The sequence below is a fragment of the Emys orbicularis genome, chromosome 7 (genome assembly GCF_028017835.1).
Source record: "Emys orbicularis isolate rEmyOrb1 chromosome 7, rEmyOrb1.hap1, whole genome shotgun sequence".
NCBI lineage: Eukaryota > Metazoa > Chordata > Testudines > Emydidae > Emys > Emys orbicularis.
Window position 1 is genome coordinate 73,664,945 of NC_088689.1, and position 24,260 is coordinate 73,689,204.

Consider the following 24,260-nt stretch of genomic DNA (forward strand, 5'->3'; position numbering starts at 1 on the left):
TTTAAATTCACAAAACCAGGTGGCTGAATCTCCATTCTCCCCTATGACCATATATTCTATACAAGGATCACTTCTGTCATTTAGCACCACCATATATTTAAGGATCACTAAAAAAGACTTGTTACAAAATATGTTGTGTCCCTCCCTGATGCAGCGGGGATAGATAAAGATGGCGTGCAGACATCGGGGTACCTTTCATTAGAAATGTGATTTTAAAAAATGTAAGTTAAAAGTAATTTCCGGTCCTATGCTGGCTCATTTGATTTAACAATCACACTTTCCTATTTTCAAATTTCAGTCCCCTCTCGCTGGGTGATAGACCCAACCAGTGAGAGGAAGCAGACTGACTGTGGCCCCGATCGAGCAAGCAGCACTGGGTAGGCAGATCCCTGCACTCGTGGGAAGCCCCATTGACCTGAGTGGCAGCAAATGGATGCAGGGGACTGCCTGTATGGAACAGTTTGGAGGCTCAGGGCTTATGTGGGGAAATGATGAAAACAGACCATACAAAGTGCTACTGAATGCACAGAACAAACAAACTAAAACAGAGATGTTTCTCCAATCTTTCAGTTACTGGAATCTTAAGCATCGGAACATTATTTCAGACAAATGGCATTTTTTAAATCGGTGTCCCTTTAATTCAGGATGTCTCAAACAGCCACTGATTTTAGGGGCCAGTCTGAGACATCGAGGGCCTAATAGTCTTAACTGGCAAGGCCCCGCAATTCCAGTCGAGGGCAATGGGAGCTGTGGAGTGCTTGGCATCATGGCAAAATCCGGCCCAAACTGTGACATTGGGCACTAGAAATTAACAGCTGTGGATACATCTACACTGCAAGAACAAAAAACGCATCAGCGAGTCTCAGAGCCTGGGTAAAGGGATTTGGGTGCGCTACCGGGCTAAAAACAGCAGTGTAGACATTTCCACTGGGGCTGGAACCCAGGCTCCAAGACCCAGCCTCATCGCCAGGTGATAGAGCCCAGGCTCTGGCCTGAATCAATTGACCTGGGCTCTGAGATTCACTGCTGCTGGGGGGCAGTTTACAGTGTAGATGTACCCTTAATGTCTCTGCCTGCTCCTCCAGCTGTAAAATGGGGATAACACCACTTGCTTGCTTCACAGACAGTCTGTGAAATGTAATTGCTTGCAGAGCATTCAGAGATGGTGGACAGTGCACCAGAGTGGGTCTCAGGAGACATGGGTTCTACTTCCAGTTCCACCACTGGCCTGCTGGGTGACCTTGAGCAAGACACTTCACTGTTCTGTGCTTCAGTTTCCTCATCTGCAGAAGGGGGATAATGATACCCACCTCCCTTGTAAAGTGCTTTGAGAGCTACTGATGAAGTGCTACAAAATACTACGAAGTGTTATTAAAGGAAAGGCACCAAAGAGCAAATTAAAAGTGTATGGGCCCAATCCTGTTCCCACTGAAACTAATGGCAAGGCTACCCCTGGGTTCATAAGTGCAGGATTGGGCATTTTTGTGCAAATATGTAGGAAATAAACTGAATGAAAGTCCTGACTGACCCAGTTGTGAGAGAGCGGGGAAGACTTCCCATAATAATTAATATCTCATCTAAACACTTTTCACCAGTGGAGCTCAAAGCACTTTACAAAGGTGGTCAGTACCTTTATCCTCATTTTACAAATGGTGATCCCCATACAAGCTTTTTAAATCTATCAGTAACAGGATCATTTCTCAGTAGCTCTCTAATGCTAAAGAGCTGATCTATTTCCCTACAGAAAGGCAACGTTTAAATATTTAATTACTGTACATGCTGCAAAATGACAGCTCTGTATATGAAGATATAACAGGAATTCTCTGCTCTGGCTAAATCATATCATCCTCTTGCTGGAGGCTTTCCCTTAGGTTAGACTGAGATGTTGATTTCAGACAACTCTGCCAGAGAAGAGCCATGTTGCCCCATACACACCCCCAGCCTTTCTCTTGGCCCTCAGACTATTGATCCTTCAGTAACAGACATGGGGCTCCCTTAAATACATCAAGGAGTCCAGCAGCTAATAACCAGCTTCATTCAATTCCCAGTCACATTATTATCCAATCTGCCAGAGGCATTAATATTCAGAGGTGAAATGGGAGGGAGGGCAAGGGTGCTGGGGAGGGGGAGCACAAATAGGAAAAGGGGAAATCAAACGGCAGCCTGGTGTCATCAGAATCCTCTTTTCTAGTCTTCTAGAAAATCAACTAATTTCAGCAATGTGTTGACAGGAGTGTCTTTCTGAATAACCTTGGCATTAACTTTGATTCCAATTTGTAAACATGGAGCATGAGCAGATGAATGGAGTGCCAGAATGCTGCACAAAATTTCTGCTCCTGGTCCCCTCTCTGCACCGATTCCAAATAGGAGGCTCACTCCTGCCAGGTGCTGCGTGCTCCCAGCGAGCTCAACAGATGTGCAGGGTGCTCAGTACCTTTTAGAACCAGGCCCCAAATAACTAACAGCATTTATCTTTCTCTTTAAAAAAGGGAGGAAATAATTGAGCCCCCACCCAGTTACACTCCAGTTTTTTCTAGGCTACCTTATAGTTCAAGTCTCCTCTCGCATTCACGACCATTTCCCTAGACCAGGTCTGCAGAACCACCATAATGCCCCATTCCTGAACCAGGGCTCCAGCCCTCATTCACCTAGTCTAATAGGCCAGATTCACCTTTTGTGCTCATCTCCTGTCCCTGCAAGCCAGGGTTCACATTCTGGGTCACATCCTTTCTGTGGGAGTCAGGGCTTAGATCCCATATTCATCCCATCCTCTGAGCCAGATCTCCTATTTCTGGTTCCTCTCTCTTTCTTTTTGGCAGAGTCTCTGTACTCAGGTTCACCCCTCTATCATAAATTTTTGGGACGCTGTTCACAGACAGAGGAGCATTTCCTCATATTGTTTCTGATTGCACGCAGGGAATATTAACTGATCCAGCTGCAATCCATTCAGAGCTTTTAGAGCTATTGATTACCTGCATTATCCTCTAGAGAAAGACTATATATTAAAGGAGCATAGTAACTATTTCTCTGCCAGAAGAAAAGATACTGGCTCTAAAGAGGAATACAACTCAGATATGAGAATTTAAATGGGCTCTGAATAAAGAATGTGGAGCGTCTGGACTGCGTTTCCTCAAAGGTCTCCTTTGTGAAAGGCAGGGGAAACTGTTATCTGGCTCAGACCCTCAAAGGTATTTAGGTGCCCAACTCTGCCCTGCTGTGAAGGCACCCAAATATCTTTGAGGATCTGGGCCCTTCTTTTTTAGGAAGGTTAGGGATGGCTCAGGCAATTGCAAATAGAAATCAGGGCCTTGGCACTTACTCAAATTTACCCCACGTTCGACATATCCACAAGCTGTAACTATCTGACAGGGGTTTGGTGGCCTCAGTACGTGGGGCCAGTTCCCAGCGGGCACGTGTCCAACACAACCACACGTCACCACCAGTTTATACCATTTGTCCCCCTTCTTAGCATATCACAGCGGACAGATGCCAAGGATTCAGCATGTTATGAAGGCACAACTCCCCTCTGCACCGTCAATGTGGGTCCTCCTGGTCATAGTGGAGGTTTGGCAGGACAGCGTGTAGATAAGTTGTTCTGGTGACTCCCCTCCCGCCAGCTGTACCTGTTCTGTGGATAAATAGATTTCAGTTGGCTAGCCACTCAGCCCAGCACTTTTCCCACACAGGGAGTGCTAAAGGAGCTGCAAGGGAGCATCACTAAGGGCATCTCTAGCACCCTCAGTACCAGCTACCCTCTGCCAGGAGAGGGTCTGGCTTCATCTCAGCAGCTGTCTCCTTTAATCTAGATCAGGGAATTTAATGAAGACACTGAAATCTTGACCTTCTCTGAGGGCATGGTCTACAGAGGAATGCACTACATGTTTCGGGATGGTCCATACCAAAGGAACCTATGAGCTACCTCCTCCAAGAGATTAACAACAAAGCTATCCATTCCTCCCCATACACGGTGGGGTTTGGTCTTTGCACTGCTTTAGTGATGCCAGTTTAAGCTAAATTGATAGAAGGCCTGCAAGGGGGTTTAACGGTACTGCCTTTTGGGGGGAGGTGCCAATGTGACACTGTGTATCTAAACCCATTTAGTTCGATTGTGCAACTTGGGTGTGGACAAGGCCTTTGGCAGATGGAGAACTAGGGTTTGTCTGCTCAAGTGGCCCCTGCTAAACTCAAATCCTTGAGCTTCAGCTGCATAAGCCTCATGTAATGTAACCTCTCTAGCTCTCCTCCAGCTAGATGTCTGGTCTGATATTTAGCTGTGAACAGAGGTATGCTAACCAGAGTAGTGGTCTTGCAAGAGTTTGAGGTTATCCCCATGCACACAAACCAATTACACCCACTGGGGGTTATCTCTAGGCTTGCCCAAGAAAATCAAAAGCTGTGTTTAACAGTAACAAAGAGCTGGCTAGAAAGTGGTGGAATTTTCATGGTAACATTGTTGAAAATTTGAGAAAGGTCCCCAAACTGTAACCCCAAACCTGTGAAAGTAGCCTCCCGGTGGCCCCAGCCTATGCTGGGGCCGGAGGCTAGAGAGAGGTGCAGACAGACAGATCCTCTGGCTAGGGGGCTGCAGGGACCAGCCCTAGGCAATAAAGCAAAGGCTGGTGGGACTGGGGCAGAACCTCAGTGCATCGGTACATGCAGGTGGGGTAAATTTCACCCCCTAGCTGCAGCCAGCTGGGCTTGTATTACTTGCTCCCCGCCAGCCGGATCAGGCCCATCCCCGATATTTCTGCCTCTATTCTCCGACTCCCCTTGGCCCAGGGTTTCACGGGGCAAACGCTGCTTCCAGCGACCGGCCCCGCTGACTTCCACCGCGGCCTAAGGGAGAATCCAGGCCGGGCTCGCTGCCTCCTAGTAGGCTGCCCCGGGGCGCGCTCTTCCCGGGGGGAGAAGCTGGCTGCAGGAAAGGTCCCGATCCAGCGGGCTGGAACCGGCTCGGCAGCACAGAGCGGGCGGCAGGTGGGTCCCTTACCAGCTGGAAGGGCTCAGGGTAAGTGGCTGCTTATAAAGAGGGAGTTTGCCGGGGAGGGGGGACGGCCCAGTTCCCCCGGCCGGGGCCCTGGCAGAGGCTGCGGGCAGCACGGGGCAGCTCTCTTGCATGCGGACCCGCCCGGGGAAAGAGCCCGCGGCCAGAGGACGGGCTCTGGGCAGCAGCCAGGGGCCCGGCCAACCCTCCCTGCTGTCCCTGCGGGGCTCACCCCGTCTCGGGACTGCCTTAGACTGGGCCTGGCACTTTCCCTGCGGCTAGAGCCCCGCGCTCCGCATTCTGCAGAGCCCTAGGGACCCGGCCGCTCCACCTCAATCGGGAGCCCCCCCCCCCCGCCTGCGGACCTGGGCGCCGAACCCACCGGCCAGCGGGCTACTAGGTGCATCAAGCCGCCGAGCAATGGCTGGAGCCGGGTGGCCAGGACAGGCCGCAGCTCCGTTGCCAGCGGAGCCTCGGCTCCTTTCAGTGGAGGCTTGAATGAAGGAGCCGCGGCGCCCTGCCCCGGTTGGGACTGCTAGGAGGGGGCCTCCGGCCCCGGCCCTCTCACTGGGCTGCGTGCAGGGGGGGTGGGGGGACAGGCTGCATTCTCTGTAGGGCCGGATCAGGGTCCCACTAGTCTGCTCCTTCCTCACCCTCAACACCCTTCCCCTCCGCACCCCCAGCCAGAGGCAGGGCCTGGCCCGGGAAAGAACCACTGCTCTTCCCAGGCTCCTCCTGGCTTGAGGAGGCAGATGGGAAGGCGCTGGTACCTCCAGGGCCCTGAGGATGAGCCAGGTGCCCGAGAGCGGGAGACCCACAGGCAGGGAGGGCCCCGTGGGGGCTGATCTGGAGGGCCCGGCCCTGGCGGAGGTCGGTGCTCCTTAGTGGTGCATGGGCTGTTTTATTCCCGCCGGCTGTTCGGCTCGGAGAGACGCTGGTTTCTGGGACCCCCGCGGAGTTACAGAACAGGTCTGGGGGGGCGGGTTCCCCTTCTGCTCCGCTCGCCTCTTCTGCAGAGAAGGCGCACGGGGCTGGCGGGTGTGACACTGGGGAAGGCATCTGCAGCCCCCAATCCCCGTGAGCAAAGCTCCGAAACAGGACAGCGCTTCTCGCAGCCAGCCCCTGGGGACCCCGGTCCAGCAGCTGCAATGGAGGGAGAGCCCCGCTCCCCAGCGATGGGGTAGGGGGGCCTGACACTCTTTTAGAGGGTCACCCTAAAGGAACTATATACACAACTCTAGAAGGCCACCCACTAGAGTCACTCCGTACAATCGGATGCAAATATAGTATCTGCTTGTGATTTGGCCTGCTATAATCTGGCCCGGTGCAAATGCTTTTCTTCGCCGTGAAAGTGCTGGGCGAGCTCTGGGCATATACCTGCTCTGTTTGTGGGCATGAATCTAGAGAGAGAATTGCGAGGAACGGACAGGCTCGCGTGGGTGCGCTCCGAACTGGATAATAAACATTTAAAGCAGAGGCCACGCTGCAGGATTCTACCAAATATTCGTTGAATGGAAATTAACTTGGGTCTGGAACAATTTCTATCGCTTTCGATTATTGCAGGTAGTCAATAGTGTACAGAGAAACACGCTATTTATTGCTATATTATATACATACTATGTCCCTGTTGTTAGACTAATATACACACAATTATTTACTGATTGTACACTATAATTCATACTATATTATACACTGTTTTCTTGTGATTAGTAGAATACAAACACCTAATACACAGGATTTAATTATTTTATACTAGAATTGATACTATATTATATACACACGATTTCCTTGTTAGTAGAATATAGACAACTAATATACACACAATATTTACTTATTATTTTATACTAGAATTGATATAATTTGTTCTGTATACACGCTATTTACTCATCTGTATTGTACAAAGTAAATCTAAACACTTTACTAAAATTAAATGATTGGTACTATATATAGTGTGTACATATACGTAATTTAGCACTAGTAAATCGTGCATATTTAGCGTAAAATTTTATACGATGTAAAATTTGATATTACATAGCAGTTTTACTCCTGTCCATTACAAATACTCCTCGTTGCTAATGCACACATTATAATGCGGGGTTTTTTAAACGGAAGGTCTCTTTAAGAGGTCTTTGGTGGCGATTTCAGTTCATGTCAAATCTTGATGTTTAAATGTGAGGCGAATGAAAACGTGGCGTGGGGAAATGTGTAATAATTGGATGTGGAGAAGGTGGACGCGCCGGGCGAGTTGTTGTTGTAGCCGCTGTTGTCGGTATCGAAATGCGCAGCGAAATAGGATTGAAATCCGGTTTCAGTGCCCGCATTTCGGCCGGGGAACGCAGGCCTTAGAACTCGCTCTTTACTTGGGACATTTTAATGTTAAAGGAAACCCTGCCGACCGCTGCTCGGGGCTGGATTCGTTCCCTGCTCTCTGGATTTTAGTTAAAGCAAGGGAGCGGTGGCAACTTCAGCTCAGTAGCCGGATTCCGCAGAAATAATGGGGGGGGGCAATGAAGGAGGGGGGTGACTCTGTGGCTAGGTATGCAAGGGTGCAGCACCCATGCGAGGGGGTGCAGGAGAACTGCCCAGCCCTCCCTCCCCTCCGAGCTGGGAACTGCAGGGAGGTCGCTTTGCTGTAAACAGGAGCTAGTTCGTTACATAAATATCATTTATCCAGCTGTCCAAAAGCCGTCGGGCTGCTTTCCTCTTCCCAGGCGGTGGCTCCCCGCCTCTGCTCCCCCAAACCCTCGCCCCTGGACTCTGCCACCAGCTGAGTTAGCAGCCCGGAATGGCATTATTTACAGCGAAACCCCAGCTAAGTTAAACAGCTCTGCCCCTCTCTCTCGGCTAAGTGGAAAATGACTAAGTTTAGAAACGGCGGCCGGGTGTCCCGAGCTAGTGCCCTAGGAAGTAAAGCCTGGCTGGACTGGAGGCGATCTAGGCTGTAGAAACGGAGCAACATAAACAGACCAAAATAGTCTAGACCTTCGGAGAAGGGTCGCCTTGGCTTAGCCCAGCTTCCCGCAGGCCTCCATGCTGAAGGCGCTGCGCCCTGCTACCAGCCCGGCTAAGAAAGCCCGGTGAATAGCATGCCCGTCTGTTTTCCAAAACCGGATTTTCAGGACCCGATCCTGCCTTTTCCTGCTGACCCACGTAAGTGTCCCCACCACAGGGGAGGCCGCGGGGGAGTTAGGGGTGCAGAAGGACTGCAGGACTGCGCCCGTGGCAGAGCTGGCTACCTGGCAGTGCCATGGGACGCGAAGGACGGACAGACACCTCTCCGTTAATCCGTTCCCGTGGGTGCTCTTTCTGCGGGACGCGAGGGCAGCTTTGCAGAAGTTGCAGGGAGCTGACGCCTGAGTTTTAACGGGGAAAACGGGCCCGAAGAGCTGCATGCCGCAGCAAGGCGTCGCGGCGATAAGTGGCGGGGGAGCACTTACAGCGGTTCCAGATGCTGGTGCTGCCGGGTGGCCTTAATCCTGGGTAAAGGAGGGAAGTTTGCCCCCGCCCCAGCGCCCGAGCTCCTCCGCGCCTGTCAGACGGTAAGTCCCCCTGGCTTGCTGCTGGGCACTCTGCGCTCTGTTCGCCTGTGACTCATGGAGAGAGGCGAGGAGGAGGCGGATTCCTGTCGACTGACTCCCATTCACTGTGGCCATTCACTTTATGGAAGGCAGCAGGCGCCCCCAGCCAGCTGCTCCCCGGCTCTGCGCGCTCAGCCCGCCCTATTTCCAGCTGCGCGCCCCAGCCCAGGCACCGGCCCTGTCCAGCTGTGAACCCTCAGGCACCGCCCCCATCAGCAGGGACCCAATCACAGGCCGCTGATTTGCATCCAGAGGTCCGCCCATCTAATTGCCCGCTGGGGTGGTTAGGCTCCGCCCCGTCTCCCTCTATCCCCGCCCACAAGAGCTGCGCGAAGTGAGTGGTAGGGGAGTTGCTGCGCAGGCTTCGGGATGCAGAGCTCGGGAGCCGGCGGATTACCCAGGCCTCAGCTGGCTGGTCCCCGCCTCTTAGCCCCCCATTCAAGGGCTGTTCCTTCCTCTCGTTCCCAAACCTTCAGCTGCTCCCACCCAGTGGGCACAGGGCTTCCACCACGTGCCCGAATGCAGAGGCTTCCCTCCAGTTGCACTGTCCCTGGGGAAGGCGAGAATGGTCAACCAGCTGATTTTGCAGAGATGCCGGCATCTTTTATCCTGTTGGAGACCTGCATGGGGATAGGGTCTTTGGGAATATTAGGTACCGTGGCAATGGTGTTTTTTATAAACACCATAGAAAGACAGGACGGATTGTATTCCTTGGGTTCAAATATAAATCTCAGCTTACTTTGTAAGAAATGTAGGAAATAAGTCTCCTTCTCAGCCATAGTTTGATCCCGTTAACTGCTCTGCTGCACCATCCAATTTATAATGATTTCTTTCTATAGTTTAGCATTTAAAGTTTGGTTTCTCTAAAATCCTTCTTAGAGGCTTGCTCATTTCAATAAGATTTTGCAAAGTATTTTGAGATCTAGGAGGGAAAGCTCCTCTACTTTTGCAGCTGTATTGTGCATCTTCCCTGCTTCACAGATGGAGCCACCACACCACGGTTGATTAGGGAAAACATAACATATCAAACAAGTGGTTGATCATACTGGTGGAATGCTTGTAATAAAGGGCCAAAGTGGAAGTCAACATAGTAATAACTTGCACTGTCAATACATGGCATTTTCTCCAAAGCTAGGGTGTCTAACCCTAGAATATATGTGATATTTTCTAATTCAGTTACATTCTGCCAGCCTAAATATCCCTGGCAGTTTTACAGTCTAGTTCTTCTCCTATTGAAGTAAACTGCAAAACTTCCATTCTCTGCATTGTGGTGCAGGACCCTGGCCCTTAGCTGAATGCATGTTGTCTTCATGTCCTGTCCTGATGTCTTTGTACAGTGTTAAGCCCCAATTCTGCAAATACTTGCACACATCTGGTGCTTAATTTTAGGCACATGAATAGTGCCATGGACTTAATTGGGACTTGCAAATGCACAGACTAAGCATGTGTGCAAGTGTGTGCAGGACTGGCATTTTAGCTGGCATGTTCCAACCTAGGGTGTCTCCCCTTTCCTGCAGACTACTGCATGGAAGGGGTTTACGAGTGGAAGGTGTTTCTGGCACTGGATGGGGGAATACCTATTTCTGTATTCAGCATTTCTTGAGGTCACTTCCATGTCAGCCTTTCCTGAGATTTATGATGCCAAAGGTCACCCTCTAGCTCTCACCCTGATATGTTTTAGAGATTAGGAAGTAATGTTGTGGGGAGTAAATTTAACTCTCTGTGATTTACGAGCTGTATTTAGAGAGCCTGTTAAATGCATAACATGACATATGGATATGTATGGAAAGATGAATGTGCCAAAAGCAGGCATATTACAACAAGCAGGTTGTAAGGATTTAGGCTTTATGGATTAAGTTCAATAATATGAACACACATGTTTATCCAACACACAGTGCTGGATAGTAAAAAATTAATTTCTTATCACAATATTGACTATCACTGAAAGCTGCTGCATTTTTTCTTTCTTCTTAAAATGCAATAATTTGAATTTTTTTGGCAAGTGTCTTTGGCATGTTATTACCACTATGTGACCAGACTTGGGGCCACATTCATTCTGAAGTCAGTAGTCATAACTGAGATGAATTTGGTTTAGCTCTACATTTTATAAAACCTGATCCACAGTGAAAATCCTGCACTGGCAGAGGGACTGACTAGATTTAGTAGATCTCTTCCACCTAACATCTGATTGCATATAATTCAGTGAAAACATATTTGCTCTTTGGACAGAGGTTGTTTTGTGACTCAACCTTCTTCTGGATTCTGAAGATGCCAGGTGGCAGGTGTACAAACTATATGATGCTCAGGTACTGTTGTGCTGAACGTGATATAAATGTGTAGACATAAATGCTCCTTTGGAGACATGTTTTGGTTTATCTGATTTAGGAAAGGATTTGTCTGTCATGCAATTCAGCTAGCAGAGCTTGGATCTCATCTTTCTCTTTTAGTTCTTGACGGGTCAAATCTTGAAGTCCTTTCTTACTTGGGCAAAATGTTTATAGCCCTCCATGGGACCTTTGCCTGTGCAAAGACTACAGGATTTGGTTCAACGTTTTTGCCCTCTGTAGAATTCCAAATGAGAACGTCGAGGGACAGGGTAGCAAACTGAACCTAGTCTTTCCCCTCACAAAGAGCAATCCTTTTTTTACTGGGAGAGGGATAGCTCAGTGGTTTGAACATTGACCTGCTAAACCCAGAGTTGTGAGCTCAATCCTTGAGGGGAGCCACTTAGGAATCTAGGGCAAAACTAGTACTTGGTCCTGCCAGTGAAGGCAGGGAGCTGAACTCAATGACCTTTTGGGGTCCCTTCCAGTTCTATGAGATAGGTATATTTCCATATATTTTAGAGAGGTGTGGTGGCTGAGTGGTTAAGGGGCTCTACTACAATCCTGTAGGTTATGAGTTTGGGGGAGGGATAGCTCAGTGGTTTGAGCATTAGCCTGCTAAACCCAGGGTTGTGAGTTCAATCCTTGAGGAGGCTACTTAGGGATCTGGGGCAAAAATCAGTACTTGGTCCTGCTAGTGAAGGCAGGGGGCTAGACTCAATAACCTTTCAGGGTCCCTTCCAGTTCTAGGAGGTATATTTATATAGGCTTGTCTCAGTCATGGGATGGGCAAGTGTAGTTCCATTATCACAGTATTGGAGATAGTGCAGCATCAGTTATACAAATGTCTTGTGGCAACTGAAATTTGAACATAAGGTTTTGAGTTGGAGGGAACACCCTGGAAATGACCATGGTTTGGATAACTGATGCATTGCACATCCCCTCCTCTTGGGGATCTGTTTTCTGTACTGGTGCAAGGAGTTGGGCTAGATCAGGGGCTCATGTGGGGTAGACCACATTCTTAGTGGAGACTGTCTTGTGTGAGCCTCTTCACAATCACAGTCACTATTTCTAACTGTGTAACATCTCTGAAGCAGCTACAGTAACTGCTTATATTGAAAAGTAATAAGGAAACAAAATTATTTTTCATCTGTTTAATTTTAGCTGCTGGAAACAAGAACCAGCACCATGTTAACGGCTAGTTAATAGCAGGTGTCCCATGGACCATAATTTTGGAACTGCTGGACTAGATGATCCTGACCTGAGCTAGGAAATCTTTAACTGGGCCAAATTCCCAGTTACTGCAGGGCTCACCCTCTAATAGTCTCTCTGGGATTTATCATGGTCTGTTTTTAGCCATTGATTTAAAAATACCCTGTAGTAGCAGCTGTTGCTGCTTTGTGCCAAGACTTCTTAGCTATCATCTTGTCTTCCTAGAGTTCACTGCCAGAGAGGAAGACCAGGGATTCACCTGAGATCAGGAGACAGATGCTATTACTTTACACAAACACAGTAAAAACAAAAGCAAACTAAAACCACAGTGGAAGTAGCTCCCTTCTCAGCAGAGAGATTAAATGCACAGAGAACAAAGGGAAGGAAGTGATTCTGGACCTAAACAAAACTTCTTTTCCCCCAAGTGTGATCACTTTTTTATTGAATAGTAACTGCCCCTGAAAAGGTGAGTGCATCATTCTCACTACAGCATCCCTCTTACTGTACCCAAATAAGACTCTGGGATGGAGGAAAAGCCTGGAAGGAAGCCCTTGGGACTCAACAGACAGGCTACCATCATATTCAATAATTGAACATTCACATATTTCAGAAATAGGCTTCAGATGTTGCTTGCTCTCCTCCTTAGAATAAGGTTGTGTGGATTCAGTTCATTTCTAGATGCTACAAGGGTTGGTGCTGTATGAGTACCTTGGATAGAAGTCTGTCTTGCTGCCTTCTTGCTAGCTACCTCTTGACACCTTAGGAAAGTGTGCGACTTTCCCTTGGGGATATCTTAACAATTTTCAAGGGAAGGTTACGGGTTCAAGTTCAAGATATTCCAAACTATACCATGTCATAGTGTTTCTGTGGCACGTGTCCATGAGCCCAATACTTCACTTTCTTGAGGAGACTGCACCTTTCATTCATTCTGTGTAGCTAGTGTTTATTGAGGAATGGCTTTTCTGGGCCCAGTGTTCCCAGTGATAGCCGCATGATGAAGTTGCTGCTCATATCACTTCCTTATTGCATGTAGCATATTGCATCGAGGACAGCTATCTTCCTTGTAGCTTGGGAACGTGTGCACACTTCTCACAGGCTACAGCCTGAACATGTTGTATAGTGTCCATTGGTTCCCTGAGCTAAGACATTGTCCGGTGTTAGTCCTCCTTTGGACAGAAAAGGAGTGATTCCCCCTTGGTGTCAATTCAGATTAGAATTGCTAAAAAGTGAAACCTAACTAAATGACTATACATATAGTGTATACTGTAGTCTATAGTCTGTACTATACACAATTCAAACCCTCCATCTGGTTAGTCATCATGGTCCTCTCCACTGCTCTTCTGACAAAGATCTGTGCATAGCTTATCCTGAATGGCAAAATAAAGTGGCAGCTCTAAATAGTGCCCTGTTGAGTCATATCTTGACCATGTGTAAATGTCTATCAGCAGGGCTGGCTCTTCCATACAAGCAGTATAGCAGCCAACTGAGGCAGCAGAATATTCAGTAACTCTTTGTATGGGTTACTGTGGGCTGGCAGGGGTGGGCATTTGCTTATTTGCCAAGGGTAATGGAACTTGCAAAGCTGGTTCTGTCCAGCAATGCAGGCTGCAATAACAGAGATGGCTGGCTGCAAATTTTGGGTCTAGTAAACATTGCTAACAAATTCATGGAGGAGGCCTATATTGATTTGGAGCAGGGTGAAGTAAGCAAGAGAGCAGGGCGGGGGGCACACTTGGTCCAAATGAGGGCCACTATGGTAGCTGTCAGTCATTTAACAGTAGAGATGTGCCCTATGGAGACAGCCTGGAATTCTCCAGCTTGATCAAAGCAGAAGCCTGGCAGTTTGGAGCATACAGTGTCCATAGACTGCACCTCCATACTGAAGAGCAGCGACGGTGGGCTGCTTTGTAGAATCACATGGCCTACCTCTCCTGAAGCTCTTCATGGATGTCAGTGTGATGGATCAGCAGTTCAGCTGTCTAAGGTGAGATCAGGTCCAGGGGCAATGACTGAATTAATTAGATTGCTGGGCAAGATCTAGGCTTGCTATATTCAGTGAGTTTGCTGTCCCTGGGGCTGACTTTCTATAAGCTTCTTGTTGGTTTAAGGAGAACATACAGCACAGAAGTTATTCAGAGGCAGTATCATTGTTCTGGGAGTAGAACCCAGATGTGGTGGTAATAGGAGTCAGAAGCATTCATGCATATTCTTATCCTCTTTGCCTTGATTTAATAACACTGCTTTATAAGAACCAAGTGTAATACCTTTAAAATTCAAGGGACACCCTTAAAACAATGGGCCTGTCCATGGCTGTGTGTTGCTCTTACATCTGCAAACTCTTTGGTCTGAGGGAGCAGTGCCACGTGCATGCTCACAGGTTTGAGTAGAGTGATACAGTGTCATGTCAGTGTTCCTTGGTCCAGGGAGGGCAGTACCAGGTTATTGTTACAGTGCTCACTTGGTCGTGGTTGCGTGGTGCTGATCTGATCTGAAGAACTTGCCTGTCCAGATGCTGTGTTACCGTATCAGCATGATGTCAGATCAGGAGAGTGCAATGCTTGGGTTGCATCTGAAGGCTCTTCAGTGTGGGTAATGCAGTGCTGTATTGTGTGTGAACTTTCTTTTAGACAGACAGTTGTGGTGCCGTATCATATTAATGTTTTTGTCTCCCAACAATGCAAAACACGTTGCAATGTTTGCTCTTTATCAACACATTGAGATGCATTTGAGTGCATGTGGAAGGTTCCTGGCTGGCTCAGTTTCAGGTTCCATGACAAGCTTCTATAAATAACAGCTTTGCACCTTACAGGACAGAGTATCATATGCACCTGAACTCTGCTCCTTCCATCTCCAAGAGTGAGGGGATATCAGGGATTTCCAGGCCCTAACCCCATGATCCTGGAAGCTCGAGCTAGCTTTTACTGTTTGGAAACTTCTAGCCAGACTGCAGACTCAAGTTCAGCATGCTCCAGCCACACCCCTACCATGCCCCCATCACTGGGGTTGGATAGCACCAGGAGTGGGTGGCACAAAACTGGCCAAGCTGACTGTGTCAGCTGGGAATTCACATATGGCTGGGGGAAATCCACCGCCACCTCACTGAAACATCTTTCTGTCCCCTTTATGCTGCTGGAGCAGTGCCAAAGGGAAGGAGCCAAGGGCCAGCATTTGACCCTCTGTCTTGAGAACTCTACTCATTACCTAACCTTTGCAACCCCTCTGCAGTAGGTCAGTATTCTAATGCCTGTTTTACAATGAGGAAATTGAGGCACAGAGAAGTTATGTGACTTGCCTAAGGCCACAGAAAGAACCGGGTTCAGTGTTAGGAGTCCCTGGTCTATGCTCAGGTCACTAGCAAATACTGTTTCTTATTCCACCCTTCTTGGTTGGAACACTGACGTTCTTGCTGGTGGCAATTACCACTGATGGCCTGAAACTTGTAGCTCTGCAAGTTTCTAAATATTCTCATTGCCGTCCATGTTGAGGCGGTGTACAGAAGGCAAGAATGGGGAGGCCAAAATTGAACTACTCACAAAAGAATCAATGTCCACTTTAGGAAGACCTCCAAACTCACACCAGCCAGCAGACTGCCTAGTGCTCTTATTGTTCTAGAAGGCAGACAGACTTCCTGCCTTTTTCTTAAGCATAAAGTCAGGGGTGGAGCCACTTAACTCAGTCCATAAGAGCGTTACCTCAGAACCTTGAGGCAGAGCAACCAAATTTAGAGGCAGAAAACTAAAATCTCTAGGGCATAGGTCAGACTAGCAACCTGTAACGAACAGCATAATTTCTAGTCCCCACCCTGCTCAGTTTCCATTTCCAGTTTCTATAGACCCTGCCCCAGCACGGGGTAGGTCTTCATGATAGATGCCAGAATGTTTTGTCCGTAAGCTCTGGACTGTCCCTTAAATGGGTGGTACACCCCTGGAAATGCAGGTTCCCTGGTCAGGGGGTGCCAGAACTGGAGTGTTCTTAAAAGTGGGGTAATTGTGTCCTAAGTAAATTTTCAATGGATCTGAAGTTCTCCCTCTGATTCTCAGGCAGGCAATACTCAGGGGGTTTTATGAGGGTTGATGCATTTGGGCTTAGAAGGAAATGGTGACCCAGTCCCCGTGCCCCTGCTGGTTAAGTCATGGGAGGGTATTGCAGTCAGCCTTGGTGGAGGTCACTCCCTGGAGAGAAGAAACGTTTTGCTTTGGTCACCTAATAGGGAGAAGTTTTAGCAACCTTTGGATCAGGGCCCAGCTAACCAGGGAAGGCCTATGCTTCAGAGTCTTCTCCAAAAACTTTGTTTCTTCATCAAAAATATGGCTAGGCAGGTAGAGTTGTGATTACTGCTTCTGACTGGCTAAATGTTGCACATCCTGTTTCCCCCATCCCCAGCCTGCTTGTTAGTCTGATCCACCTGTTGTCTTGGCTTAAACTGTAAGATCTCTGGAGCAGGGCACAACGCCTAGCAAAACAGAGCCCCAATCTAGCTGGCCCGTAGCCACCACTGCAATATTGCAAATGCTTCATAATCCCCTCTCCCCCAAAGTTGAATTATATGAAAAATAGTGATTATAAAGCAGTGTGTCTGAATGTCAAATTACTGTCAGTGATACACTGTGCATTCAAAAACATTTTTATTGCAGTAGTTCTTAGGAGCCCTAGTCCTGGACCAGGCGTTGATTATGCTAGACACTGTACACACAGAATAAAGATTGCCCATGCCCAAAGGGTATACAATCTAAGTACATTGTTAAATTCAGCGTGGCCCAGCCCTTTGCTCCCAGGCAGGCTGGGAGGAGTGTGCTGCAGAGGTAGCCCACAGCTCCTCTGGCCAACTCAGGAACTGCACCAACAGTTCTGGAGGCAGGAATCCTTGAGAAGGTAGGTGCAATGTGGTGGAAGTAAAGCTGGCGTGGAGAATGGGGGAGTTATGTATATTTGTTATAGATATCATATTCCCCTCAGGTTATCTCTTTGATATTAACCTGCCTGACTGCTGGGAGTTAGATCAATAGGGATTGTTAAAGGAACTAAGCAGGAAGTGATTGTATGATTAAAGGGTGGGAAAACAGGCCTTATAGTGACAGACTCAAGGAGTTCCATCTATTTAGCTCAAAGAGAAGGGTGAAAGGTGACTTGGTTACACATACGCAGGGAACAAAAAAATGATAATGGGCTCTTCAATTTAGCATACAAAGATATAACAAAATCCAATGGCTGGAAGATGAAGCTAGACAAATTCACACTAGAAATAAGGCATAATTTTTTTACCAGTGAGGATAATTAACCATTGGAACAATCATAGAATCATAGACTTTAAGGTCAGAAGGGACCATTATGATCATCTAGATCAGGGGTTGGCAACCTATGGCACGTGTGCCAAAGATGGCACCTGAGCTGATTTTTAATGGCACGCTGCTGCCTGTCCGAGTCCCGAGGACACACCGCCCCAGAAAGGAGCCGCCTCAACGGCCTGCCCGTGGGCTCCCGCGTCCCCTCACCCGGCGAGGAGCCCTGCCTGGGGGCGCGGAGGGGGCCCGCTCACCTGGGCCGCCTTGGTGTAGCTGGCCATGGTGGATTGGTGGCGCGCCGGGGGAGCGGGTTCGCTGCCGGACCCGGTCCCGACTGCTGGCGGCAGTAAGCAGGGGCAGTGGAGGCGGGAGAGGCCGGCGGTGGCAGCAGCGCTGGCTGCTGAGCATCCCCGGGAGGAGGCGCCCAGCCGCGGCCATGGATCGGTACTTGCTGGGAGGAGCAGAGAGCCCCGCGGCCCGGCGGCGCTGAGCACACAGCAGGTGCGGGTGAGAGGGAATCGGTGGTGGCCAGAGAGCCCTGGGGCGAGGAACTCGCATACCGCGGGGTCATGCGCCGCTCGGAGCGGCTCCTCCAGACACAGCCAGAGGGGACTCTCTCGCCGGGGAGCGCTAGTTGCGCTCGTGCGGTGTGCCGCGAGGCCCCAAGTGGGTGAGCCAGCTGGGGGCTGCAGGAGTGAGGGGAGCCCTCTGTCCTGAGCCCTGCCCCCCTCACACACACCCAGCCCTCTGTCCTGAGCCCTGCCCCCCTCACACACACTCAGCCCTCTGCCCTGCCCCCACCTCACACACACCCAGCCCTCTGCCCTGACCCCCCCACACAGACACCCAGGCCCCTGCCCTGACCCCCCCTCACACACACCCAGCCCTCTGCCCTGCGCCCTGTCCCCCCCCCCACACACAGCCCTCTGTCCTGAGCCCTGACCCTCCCTCACACACACCCAGCCCCCTGCCCTGAGCCCTGACCCCCCACACACACCCAGCCCTCTGCCCTGAGCCCTGACCCCCTCACACACACCCAGCCCCCTGCCCTGACCCCCCCTCACACACACCCAGCCCTCTACCCTCAGCCCTGCATGCCCCCCAGGCCTGTGCCCTGAGCCCTGTGCCCCGCACCCCCCCAGGCCCATGCCCTGAGCCCTGTACCCCCCTCACACACACCCAGCCCTCTGCTTGACTCCTTCACCCCCCCCCCACGACCCCAGCCCTGACTCTGGCACCCCCACACATACCCAGCCCCCCCCCCCGCCCTGACACCTGCACCCCCTCTCATGCCCCCAGCCCTCTGCCCTGACTCTTGCACCCCCCCACATACCCAGCGCCCCCACACCCTATGCACCCCCCACATCCTGACTCTTGCACCCCCCGCATCCCTACCCCCACACTGAGCACCAAACGGGAGCTCCTGCACCCCCCCCCACATTCCCACCTGCACCCCTTGCACCAAATGGGAGCTGCCCAGGGAAGTGCCCCACACCCAAATCTCCTGCCCCAACCCTGAGCCCCCTCCCTCATTCTAGCTCCTGGCCAGACCCTTCACCCCCAGCCCTGTGCACTCCCACCCTCAGCTCAGTGCAGAGATAGGAAGAGAATGGGCCAGAACCAGGGAGAAGGTAGGTACCCACTGTATATGGGCAGGACCGGGACCCCAGACCGGCAGCGAGCTGAGCGGGTCCGGCAGTCGGGATCCCGGCTGGCAGGAGCCGGCGGATGGAACCCCTGAGCGGCAGTGGGCTGTGGGGTCCCGGCACCGGCCCCGCACAGCCCGCTGCCGGTCTGGGGTTCTGGCTGCCAGACCCTTGCCAGCCGGGGTCCTGGCCGCAGGCCCCGCTCAGCCCGCTGCCGGCCTAGGTGAACAGAACCCCAGACCAGCAGCGGGCTGAGCGGGCTGGCGGCGTAAGATCAACATTTTAATTTAATTTTAAATGAAGCTTCTTAAACATTTTGAAAACCTTGTTTATTTTACAATACAACAATAGTTTAGTTATATAATATATAGACTTATAGAGAGAGACCTTCTAAAAAACATTAAAATGTATTACCGGCACGCGAAACCTTAAATCAGAGTGAATAAATGAAGACTCGGCACATCACTTCTGAAAGGTTGCCGACCCCTGATCTAGAGTCTAGTCTGACCTCCTGCACAACGCAGGCCACAGAATCTCACCCACCCACTCCTGTATCAAACCTATGTCTGAGCCATTGAAGTCCTCAAATCATGGTTTAAAGACTTCAAGGTGCAGAGAATCTTCCAGCAAGTGACCCATGCCCCACACTGCAGAGGAAGACAAAAAAACCCCAGGGCCTCTCCCAATCTGCCCTGGAGGAAAATTCCTTCCCGACCCCAAATATGGTGATCAGCTAAACCCTGAGCATGTGGGCAAGACTCACCAGCCAGACACCCAGGAAAGAATTCTCTGTAGTAACTCAGATCCCTCCCCATCTAACATCCCATTGCAAGCCATTGGGCATATTTACCGCTAATATAAAAGACCAATTAATTGCCAAAATTAGGCTATCCCATCATACCATCCCCTCCATAAACTTATCAAGCTTAGTCTTGAAGCCAGATATGTCTTTTGCCCCCACTACTCCCCTTGGAAGGCTGTTCCAGAACTTCACTCCTCTGATTGTTAGAAACCTTCATCTAAGGGTTGTGGTGGCAATACAATCACCGACAATTTGTAATCAAGATTGAGTGTTTTTCTAAAAAATCTGTTCTAGGAATTATTGTGGGGCAGTTCTCTGGCCTGTGTTATGCAAGAGGTGAGATTAGATGGCCACAGTGGTCCCTTCTGGCCTTAGAATGTATGAACCTATGAAAGGTAAAACAATGACATAGATAAGAGACCTGGAGGAAACAATAGAAATTGTGTTTATTGGGGAAAACCCCCTATCTGTCCCCAGCCAGGCTACAATGGATTACTCTTCCCAAGGCTAAAAGCTGAGATTAAAGGGGCTTCTAAACCTCAAAGACCCTAGAAAGGGAGGGGAGTTGGGTGGGAGAGGCTAAGAGAAGCACCCAGAACGTCAGCTTTTCACTGACGGGCTGGCAAACACACAGAGCTAGAAACTGCAGCAAGGGCAGTTGCTCCCTGCCAGAGATGGAGTTAGCGGGGCTGAGAGGAACTTACAAAGATGTAAGTAATATGCAGGGAGGTTGGCCTTTTGTTATTTTTACATTTTGCTCTTTGTACATTTGAGGAATGAATAAATAATGCGTTGGTTGATTTGAAGATGCTGTTTCTGTGTCACTTGAAACTTATGTTGTCATAAGCTCCCAAAGAGAACCTTACAGTTGCCAAAAGCGCACTGCGCCAGTGTAGCTAACATGGTTTGGAACCGGGGGGCTGCAGCTCAGAGAGCCAGTCTGAATGACTGGACCATGTGGTTGCACCCAGAGTGAGGTACAGGAAGACAAGCAGGCTTTGCACCTTGGGTCTGAACTTGAGAGGGGCTACAACTCTGCCTAAGGCAAAATTTACCCTGAAGCTGTGACAGCCAGATGTTATGGAGAGGTGCTGTTGGGTCCCACCCCACCTCTCCAGGCAGGCTACCAGTCCTAAACTGGGTTTTTAAATACTTCTCCATCCTGCCTCCCATTGGCAGGGGAAGCAAAACTACTGCCTCCTTATCACTGCAACCAGCAGCACACTCTGCTCTGTCTCTGCCCCTTCACCGTAGAAAAGGTTGGGGGAGAGAGGAGGCACCAAGAAACAACCATCTTTCCTTGGTCAAGGCTAGGGTTGTTGGAACAGGAATGGGTAGGGATGGGGACTGGAAAGAGTCAGAATGTCAGGACCGTGGGGATTACGAGCTGGGGGAGCTTAAAGATTGTGAGGTTCCTGAGAGGCTGAAGAGCTATGAGGTGCTCTTTGGGGAGGGGGGGCAGAAGGACAGAGGAGAGACTTTAAAAGGAAACAGAAGCTTAATTAGCTATGGGTCTGACAACAAAGGACCTTGGAGGCCTGAAGCCAGCATAGCTGTCTCCAGATGACACAGAACAAAGGGTAGGATGAAGTAGTGAATGCTGGAAACTGCTACTCATGGGAGTTTTGTATCCCCTGGATGCTCCAAGTGAGAGCAGGACCCTAGCGTGCTAGGTGCTGTATGGTCCCACTGGGATGGTCCCTGCCCCGAAGTGGCTACAATCTAAACAGCCAGCCCAAGGGGTGGGCGAGGCTGTGGGCAGCGAGAAGCAACCCATCCAGCAGGCAGTGCCAGGGGCAGACCCCAGCTCTCCTCGCCCCACTCCAAGGGCTCTGGCTGGCGGCGCGCGGGGTATGATGGCAGCTAAGCCTGCATCGCCCCTGGGCTCAGGCTGGGAGCCACGCTCGCTGCGCAGCGCTGGCTGGTAGCTCCACCCCCGGGAGACCTGGCACTTTTTACACTCGCTGTCCTGCGAAATTGTTCCCTGCCTAGTGAGTCGTTTCCTGTGGCACTCGGTGTACCCACAATGCATCGTACAGGACACTGCTGCAGATCTACCACACTTGATTCACCCTCCTTTATTGTCCCGCCTTCCCAAGCACAGTCTGTTCTCGCTATTGGGAACTCTATTGCCAACTCTATTTACTTTCATGTGATTGGTTCTCTTCCCTATGTCACTGGGGGCGTTGGCCTGCTGGACTTTGGATCCCGCCTCCTCGCTCAATGAGTTGTTATTATTGGGTAACTCAGCGACTGCCACGCCAGGTTAACGTTCTGGTTGGCCAACGAGCTTGGTCGTCGGCGCAGTAACCAGGCAGCGGGTTAGATTGAGTGCGTTTCCACGTCAGTGAGAGCAGAGCGCAGCCGGTTCCTCTTGCTTGCCCCCCACTGGCCTTTGCTCTGTCTCGGCCCCGCGCGCAGCCCTCGGCCGGCCGGAATCGCTGCTCCGCGGTCGTCTCCCCCGCAGCGCCGCGCGCCGGCCCGATATGTGAAGCAGCCGCCGGTCCGCTAGCAACAGGCGCCGCCATTTTGGATGCGGGGGTCAGTAGTGACGGGTGGCGAGCCCCTATCGCGATATTGACGCGGCGCGGAGATCCCGCGGGTGGGGAGTCGGGGCCGGGGGAGCCCCGACAGCGCGGGCGGGGGCAGGCTGTGGGCTGTCCCGGTGAGCAGCGGTGTGCGGACGTGCCGGGGACGGAGCTGGGAGCTCCCGGGGGCGAGGCGGCGGGTTGGGCCCTAGGTCGGTGGCGGCGGGGTGAGCTGCGAGGGCCCCGGTTTTGGGTGTACGCTGGGCAGGGGGCGGGGTGTCGGGCCCAGCCATGGGGGGTGGGTGGGTGGCGGTGTGTCCTGCACAGGGTGCTGGTGGAGTGGGGTTCGGCCCAGCCATGGGGGGTGGGTGGGTGACGGTGTGTCCTGGGCAGGGTGCTGGCGGAGAGGAGCTCGGCCCAACCCTGTGTGTGTATGTGGTGGTGGTGTATCCTGGCCCAGCCCCAGCCGATGGGGGGTTGGGGATGGGAACATGTTGCCACAATTTCCTGCCGTGATATTTATCCCATTTTAGGCCTGATTTCCTCCTCCTCCTCCCCCCCCCCCCCGGCTTCATCTTTCTCTTGTGTGAACCTCCCTGGCTACAAGGAGACAGAGACATATGTATCTGCCAAGTGCTTTTCCTCTGAATGTGTCAAGAAATAACTGTGGGGTTAGGGTCAGTTTTGCCTTGGATTAAATTCATTCAAAGGTAAACACAGATTACTCAAACTCTGGCCAAAGTAATATAAACCAGCCCTGTACACTGATTGGTTCTCTGCATATGGGATCCCCTGGAGGGGACAGACCTGGAGTCACTGGTCAGGTGCGTGATAATGTCTGCCCATGTTGTAGCAGCACTTCTAAGAAAGCTGATTGGAATTGTTCAGTGGGGAGAGAATAAAATACGATAATGTGGCCCACTCCTAGCTGGAGGACAGTCTAGTTCTAGTCACCTCCCCCTAATTTAGGTGGAGCACAGATTAAAAAGGTTGAGCTAAGAGCAGTATGGTCAATCAGCAGAATGGTGGTATATACACATGACAAAATTCTAAACTCTAGGATTATTTAGGCTGGAAAGAGTTGGAGGGGACTTTCGTGAAGTGAGCAGTTATGAATAATTCACTGAGTATAGGTAATTTAAAAAAAGTGAAAGTGAAGACTAGTTTACACAACATATAGATAACCTTTTTAATTGCTGGAGGAGAAAGGATCAAAGACACTGTCCATTTAATAAGGCCACTATCAACACAAGACTTTTTGAACTGTAAAAGCTAAGACAGTTTAATCAGTCGTAAGTAAGTAGAGAAAAAGCATTCACCCTACTATTTATGCTGTTTAATTTTTATTTTTCACTCAGTTTTGATAGTTAAAAGAGGGTATTCCGTTTCACTTCTTGGTTCCCATATGCTAGCTCAGTGCTGTTGTATTTATACCAAGTAGTATGTTACAACTACTTTTGAGAGCACCCTAAACTGTCTCATCGAGTATAAATGCCACAATAAATAAATAAATGGAGATATCCCATCTCCTAGAATGGACCTTGAAAGGTCATCAAGTCCAGCCCCCTGCCTTCACTAGCAGGACCAAGTACTGCTTTTGCCCCAGATCCCTAAGTGGCCCCCTCAAGGATTGAACTCAGAACCCTGGGTTTATCAGGCCAATGCTCAAACCACTGAGCTATCCCTCCCCCAATGTGTGTTCTGTGTCACCAGACCATAGCACAGTATGGTGAAATAAGAACCAAACCTCTTGGGTTAATAAAAGTACTCTTCTGTGTTATTTTTTAGATATTAGGAAAAGCTTTCTAACTAAAAGAGTGGTTTAATGCTGTAATAGGCTCCTAAGGAAGGTTATGGAATCCCTATCAGTCCAACAGGGATGGTCTAGGTTTACTTGGACCTGC

The 24,260-nt window shown here is 50.2% G+C and overlaps 1 protein-coding gene across 1 annotated transcript in view; it reads left to right on the forward strand.

Annotated features, from left to right (window-relative positions):
* The first annotated feature begins 22,312 nt into the window (after nucleotides 1–22,312).
* Nucleotides 22,313–24,260, forward strand: part of GBF1 (golgi brefeldin A resistant guanine nucleotide exchange factor 1) — a 186,173-nt gene continuing 184,225 nt past the window's right edge. The window contains exon 1 of the mRNA XM_065407097.1: nucleotides 22,313–22,369. Within this exon, the coding sequence (XP_065263169.1) occupies nucleotides 22,362–22,369 (8 nt within the window). The 5' untranslated portion in view covers nucleotides 22,313–22,361. The remainder of the gene's footprint in view (nucleotides 22,370–24,260) is intronic.